We start from the raw sequence: 7,500 nt of genomic DNA on the forward strand, positions 1-7,500 counted from the left end.
ATGTAGTGGTTCCAGGAGTGTCCTTTTCTCTCAGACGTAAACAGTCCTGCCTGGTCTGTGCTCCTGTGATGTTAACCCAAAGTGACTCACCATACTGGGAGGGGCGGGCATTTCTCATCAGTGCAGATACTTCCTGGGAGTTGACCCTGTGACCTTGTCAGTGGACACAGCATGAAGCTGTCACTTCAGCCACAGGAGCCAGGGGGACTGAATAGTGCTGACGCCGTTAGTGCAGCTGAGCTGAGTGGTGCAGTGCTTCTGTAACCTGTGTTGTGTTGACCGATCGGGTCAGCCCTGCTCTCCACTGGAATCAAACCCGCAACTTGCAGCTCCTCGGATTGGGAGCGTGTTAACAAGGGAACTAAAACTCATGGATGCTAGCATCTCTTACAAGCACGTCTCTTAAGGCGTTGGGAGGGAGGTTTTACCTAACGCTCTTACTGCACAGCTATATACCAGCTGGCTACAGTTCTACTTCCATAGTTCTACTTCCATAATTCTTCTTCTAGAGTTCTACTTCCGTAATTCTACTTACATAGTTCTAATTCCATGTGTCTACTTCCATAATTCTACTTCCATAGTTCTACTTCCATAGTTCTACTGAGTGTCTGCCTGTAGTCTCCCATGTATTCACATACAGAATACACATACAGATGTCTGGAGTAAACCTGGTTAAAATAAAGACTAAATGTGTGTTGGTCAAGTGTAAAAGTCAGAATCGGTTTGCTTTTAGCTCCTGATAGGTAACTAAGGTGTCAGGATTTCAGTCACATTGTCATGGAATAATGTCTACTTTATTTACTTTTTCAAAGTGTTTTGAGAGTGTTTTATGTGTCTCAGCACATATACACTGCAGCAGGACATTTTGTTTGATCTCAGGCTATTGGGCCATGCTGAACTTTCTATATCTATGATATGGACACCAGGTCAACCTCAACTTCCTGTTTGTGTGTGGTGTCCAGACCAGTGCCAGTGGAGTGTGTGGGGGCCGTGGAGCGTCTGTCAGGACCCTTGCAGCGGTGGATTCAGGCATCGTCAGAGACAGCCTCTTGCTGAACCGCCAGGACCCCAGTGCCCCAGACAACAGAGTCAGACTCAAAGCTGCAATACCGGCCTCTGCCCAGGTACACACACACACACACACACACACACACACACACACACACACACACACACACACACACACACACATGCTAGAAATGCCACACACATAGTTTGCATCTCTGCATGCAAGCAAACACACAGTCACACACACACACGCAACTCATTAAGCATTCTATTCTTGGAGCAGGGTGAGTATTCCTACAGTGCCTGAACTTTTGACCCTTATACATTTGCTGGAATCCAAATGTAATTTGTCCTTTGCAGGTCGACACCCCTTCCATTCCACACACAAACACACACACACACACACACACACACACAAGCACACACTCACATACACACAAACACACACGCACACACACAAACACACGCATGCACAAACACATGCGCACACACACACACACACACACACACACACACACACACACACACACACACACACACACACACATCCCAACATCTCATGTACAGTACAGGTGGCTGCTGGCTGTTTACACACTCGGGGCCAGATGTACTAACGCTTTTGCGCCCACTTCAGGCGTATTTGTTTCGCAATGTGCGTCTACAGTAAAATCATTGTGAGGTATGTACAAACAGGCCGCAATGATGTAAAAGCGCAAACTGCCTGTCGCGGGAGCAAAAAATGGCAGATTGCGTTTGTCATATCATGCATATGCATTCATGGGAGGATCCAGGGGAAAGTGGGAGTTTAGCGTAAAAAGATGGGAGGGGAAGAGTAAAGAGCGCTTAATTATGTATTCTGCGGTATGTACAAAGACTGCTCCTGAAAGAGCACGTCTATTCTGCGCCTAAATACTTCCGCCTTGTAAAAGCAGGTGTTAATCCAAATTGCAGTTCAATGCGTCAATAAGAGAACCTTTCAAAGACAACAGAATCGCTATTTAGAGCACCAGTTTTACACTAAGGATTGAACGATTGATAAATACAACGGAAACTTGGGTCTGACAGCGTTCGCAATCTGCGGTGTGTCGAAGACGCTGATAACGCTACGTTCGCAAATGTACGTACATCTGGCCCTCGGCCTCTTAAAACACATTCACCACAGAAAAGCTCTCCTTTCTTCATCCTTTCCTGTCACCATTTGAAAAGCAGCCACTACCAGCAACATCCACTGAATGAATCAGCCGGGTCAGGCAGTGTGATGGGGTCTGCAGGGCAGCCTGGGAAATGTGTTGTTTGCTGAATTGAAGTGCGTTGTGTTTCTGCAGTACAGGGGTGTTAACCAGTGGTTTGTGTTCTGTGAGGGCATTGCTGCTGGTCCCTGGCCATGCATTAATAGTGTAGTTTCAATGTGGGAATCACTATTTTGAATTCAATGCAGGTTGGTTTCCTTATCAGAATGGTGGTCACAATGCTGCATCACAATCAATTGAAAATCCCTGCTCTAGTATATCATATGAGTTTGTAATTATACTGCATATTTGTTTATCCTGTCTTTAACGACACGCTAACTAAATACTCCTAGTGTCCTGGAGCACGCTATGCTCTCTGCTCTTAATTAGGCCCAGAAGCTGTAGTACTTAAGAGCCACATTCATTTAGAGGGAGATGCAACCAGGGGGGTGGTTTAATAAGGTGGGTTAAACCCAATAGAGGAGCGGTTTATAGAAGATTAATTTTCCTAGCAAATCAAAGCCATTTGGATAATCTTTTAGGAGATGTACTATCTTATCTGACGGGGGAGTTAGGGTGAGCAGCACCCACCCTGAAAAATAACTCCCCTGAGTCCTTATGTACCACCCAGGGCTGAACTGGTACAGCGTTGTTTATGCTCAAGCTCGCTTTTGATTCTCATCACAGGAGAGCATTGTGAGGTTTTCAAATATGGGTACCAACAAGTGTCCTTACAAACTGCTCCATCATTGCACATGCACTGCGGGCTGTCTTGCCAGTGAAAGGATCTTTTCCACACTTGTATGATGTACAAAAGCACTGTCCATCTTGTACGTAACCATATACTATATCTTTGATTGCATGTCGTAGGAGAGTGCTGGCTGGCTTGTATGTAAATGCATGCTGTACAGCCTATCCATTTTCATGTAGGAGAGCACCGACAGTACTATACAGCCTATCCGTTTTCATGTAAGAGAGCATTGACAGTACTATACAGCCTATCCGTTTTCATGTTAGAGAGCATTGACAGTACTATACAGCCTATCCGTTTTCATGTAAGAGAGCATTGACAGTACTATACAGCCTATCCGTTTTTATGTAAGAGAGCATCGACAGTACTGTATAGCCTATCCGTTTTCATGTAGGAGAGCACCGACAGTACTATACAGCCTATCCGTTTTTATGTAAGAGAGCATCGACAGTACTGTATAGCCTATCCGTTTTCATGTAGGAGAGCATCGGTCATTTTAATTGTAAACGGGTGTGTTTGTTTAGGTTGTGGAGTGCTGTGTGTCTAACACATGTAAATGTGTGTATGTTATTTCTGTGTCATAGGTGAGCGCTGTGAGGACCGGGGGCGTGTGTACCAGTCCTCATGTGCCAACCAGTGCCCACGGAGCTGCACTGACCTGTGGGATCATGTCCAATGTCTACAGGGGGCCTGCCATCCAGGTAAACAAACACACACACACACACACACGCACACACACACACACACACACACACATGCATGCACACACACACACACACACACACCACACAGACATGCACACCCACACACACACACACACCCACACACACACACACACATAGTAAGTGTGTCAGTGCTGACAACTGAAGACTGTAGGGTTGAACCAAACTTTACAATGTTCTTCACGATTCTTTACATACATCACTAGAGCTGCAACAGCAACGCGAGGGCGAAATTCTTGAACTGCACTTGAAACATCACAGTTGTGACACATTTTCATTGGCATAAAGTGATATTGAGGTTCAGTAATTCAAGGCTGAATTTGACCCAGTGCATGTTTAAATGTTGACCTTTGTATTGCCCTTTTTCATATCTGTACCTCTTTGTTATGGTACCACCCACCCCTCCACACACACACACACACACACACACACACACTCTTACACTCTCTCTCTCTCTCACACACACACACACACTCTCACACTCTCTCTCTTACACACACACACACACACACACATACTCTCACATTCTCTCACACACACACATACACAAACACTCCCTCCCCTCAGGTTGTCGTTGTCCAGATGGTTGGCTGCTGCAAGACGGCGTGTGTGTGTTGACATCGGACTGCCGCTGTGGTGTTCCGTCTGACAACGGTACTCTTGAGATCAGCCCTGGGCAGAACGTGACTGTGGACTGCAACACCTGGTAAGGAACACAGCGCTGCCAACGCCACCACCACCGTAGAGGCAGAGCACCTGGAGGAACAGGCTGCGTCACGCTGTCAGAACCAGAAGCATACTCCTTGTGGGTTTCACACACTGATAAGAGGAACCCAACGAACGCAGACATAAACACTGAAGCACTACTGGTGTTACTTTCTCACAGCCAGTGCCAACTTTTGTGGTAAAATAGCAACACAAACTGTCAAGTGGGTGCCAGAACAAAGCTGGCTGTGCCTAGACCAGAACAGGATGAATAGCTTTAAGGTGGAGAGGAAGCCCTTTTGTGTTGCTCCTTTTCCTTAGTGGGCCTTCATGTGATTTACAGTAGGCTCTAACCTGCTGTGAACGCTGTTCTTATTATACTGTGTGTCAGTACTAGGGGGAAATGTGCTGACACCAGAGTTCAAAATGAATCACAGTTATTTTATAAAACTATTTTATTTATTCTGTAAAAAAACAAAACAATGTATTATCTGCAGTGTGGGGGCAGTGTGGGGATTTACATTCCTAATTATGTATAATTATAATTCTAAATTAATCTTATGGTTGTGGGGGTGGGGGTTTATATGACACTGGCTCTGACCTGGTGTGGATGCTATTATTACAGTATGCTGAGGCTCGGCACAGGGAGGAAATGAGCTGCAGAATTTAAAATGAATTAACCTGTGATTTGATCGATCCTACTGTGTCTATGCGCTAAATTTAAATAAATAATTAGAATTTAAACTAGGATCATATCCATCCTTTGTGTCTTAAAACCACATAACTTTCAGTGTCCCGCCGGCGGGACGGTTACCCCCCTCCCCCACCTCCCCCCAACATTCTAAATCAATTGTATGCACCATATTGCTATGTAGCATAGTAATGTTATTCACCAGCTTTGACTCTTGGGAATCCAAAAATGACAACTTTTTTCATGTACAATCTGTATAGTGCTTTACATTCTCAGATGAATCTTATTATGTCTCAATTAAATTTGATCCAAAATGCCCCCCTCCCCCCCTTCCGCTTTTGGTGCTACCCTGACTTCTGGCTGCAGTGTAGCTACAGCACAATAAGTAGATGCAACATATTGGGTACTGAAATATTCACAAGAATCCATAGAAATTGAATCTTCATGTTGTGTTATCCAATATTAGTTGTACAGATGTATAGTCTATCTTATACACACTCATTGAACCAACAAAGTAAATGCAAAAATAGAGACATTTTTGTAATCATTCCATATTTAGTGTAGTCATTCCATATCAGAACCCCTGAAGTATAATCCAAATACAAGCATGAAACCTCAAAGTGTTCCCTTTCATTTGAGACCAGGATTATGCTTCTACACAAAGGGGTTCATGTGCAGTAAGCATTTGATTGTCAGTATGCATTTTGGATAACAAAAAGTCCTATGGGGAGTATCCATAGGCATTTTACAAAACAAATGTGCATACCTTGGCAAATAATAGTCTAAAGCACTCATATTTTCATTCTATATTGATCTACTTTTGCACACAACTTCACAAGACCTGGTGCTAGGGCTCAGTTGTGTTTCTAAGGGATATCAAGAGACCTAGAGGGCTGAAATGTGGTCAGTTCAGAGATGCTTGTAATCCGGCAGAAAGAAAAAACTATATTCTAGCCTTTGTAACTCTTTGTGAGTACATCACACATTTATTGTGACTGTTTCCTACGAAAACTAGAGGTTCTCAGCTTTCTATAGAGGTCCAACATTTGATGGTAGGCCCCAGAAGAGGTGGGAACAATGCCCTTGTAAATAGGCACAGTGCAATTTCAGGAAAAAACTTGAAATTCTTTTTGAGAATTAAGCTGTTAATCTATATATGAGTAGCCATGTCTTGTGTGCGGTTAAAGTGCTGAGTGTCACAGATATTAGAAAGTTAGATACCGGATTGTCCGCCAAGTTCTATTACAGTAGATGGCATACGTGAACGCGGCCACCATATTGCTGAGGGCAAACACCTGTTGCTCCATTGGCCTCCAGTGATCGTTGCCCCCACTATGATGGCGGTGCTATTTAGGTACGTTCTGGAGCCCAATGTGGTATCTAAATGTAGCTTTCTAATATCTATGCTGAGTGTAGCCAAAACCATATTTCATTCATAAAAGTCACATGACATAATTGATCTCATACTCATGTTCGTAGTCTCATCTTCATCTCTATAAATGAATATGGGCTTCCTTCTCTGGGGTCATTGCAGCTGAGCTGCTGTCTCGTTCATCTGGATTAGGCTGAGATCGGAGTGCTTAGCTTCCGCCTATATTAGATTTCAAAGGACAACCCACACCAAAGTGCTTCCATTAATGAAGCCATACGTTTCCTCAGGCACTTATCAGGTGTATGTGCTGGCCTCACAGCTTTCTAAAGCACCCCCTCCTAACACACACACACACACACACACACACACACACACACACACACACACACACACACACCAACACACACAAACAAACCTCACACCTCTAAATCCACAATGCCACCAAGATGCACCTGTGCCTGGACACCAGAGGTGGACACCAGAGGTTACTGTTGACTTCAAAGGGACTACAAAGAGCATAAATGTTCTGTCCTCTAACCGTTTGTCCTTTGCCATATCAATGTTCCATAGTGACTGAAATGATATGATAGGGCTGTCGGTGTGGGCTTAGTGAAGTTTGTTGACCATTGACCCGGAAGTTAAAGCTGCTGTTTGTGTGCTCTCTCTGTCTCCTCAGCACATGTGAGAATGGCTCTCTGGTGTGCACCAATAACCGCTGCCCTGTGATTGGGCCCTGGGGACCATGGAGCAGTTGCTCCGCCTCCTGTGGGTGGGGCCAGATGTTCCGGACCCGCCCCTGTAAGCAGAGGCCTGGTGGGCCGCCCTGCAGGGGAACCAGCCAGAACCGGACCTGTTTTCTGCAAGCCTGTCCAGGTCCGAAACCTGACACGACATTACACGACACGACACAACACAACACAATATGTTTACTCAACACAACGCTTTATAAAGTAACACAGTGTTTCTCAAACTTTTTCAGACCAAGGACCACTTATCCAATAAAAAAGAAATTCACAGACCAC

At 44.7% G+C, this 7,500-nt stretch overlaps 1 protein-coding gene across 1 annotated transcript in view; it reads left to right on the plus strand.

Moving 5' to 3' along the window:
• Nucleotides 1-7,500, plus strand: part of sspo (SCO-spondin) — a 136,379-nt gene that overhangs the window by 97,816 nt on the left and 31,063 nt on the right. Inside the window, 4 exon segments of the mRNA XM_076291439.1 lie at nucleotides 963-1,124; nucleotides 3,573-3,689; nucleotides 4,278-4,416; nucleotides 7,155-7,351. Coding sequence (XP_076147554.1) covers nucleotides 963-1,124; nucleotides 3,573-3,689; nucleotides 4,278-4,416; nucleotides 7,155-7,351 — 615 coding nt within the window.

This window comes from Alosa pseudoharengus, unplaced genomic scaffold (genome assembly GCF_046254945.1).
Source record: "Alosa pseudoharengus isolate Yale_2024_CS ecotype anadromous, Long Island Sound unplaced genomic scaffold, YU_APseudo_1.1 YU_APseudo_1.1_scf_18, whole genome shotgun sequence".
Taxonomy (NCBI): Eukaryota; Metazoa; Chordata; class Actinopteri; order Clupeiformes; family Clupeidae; genus Alosa; species Alosa pseudoharengus.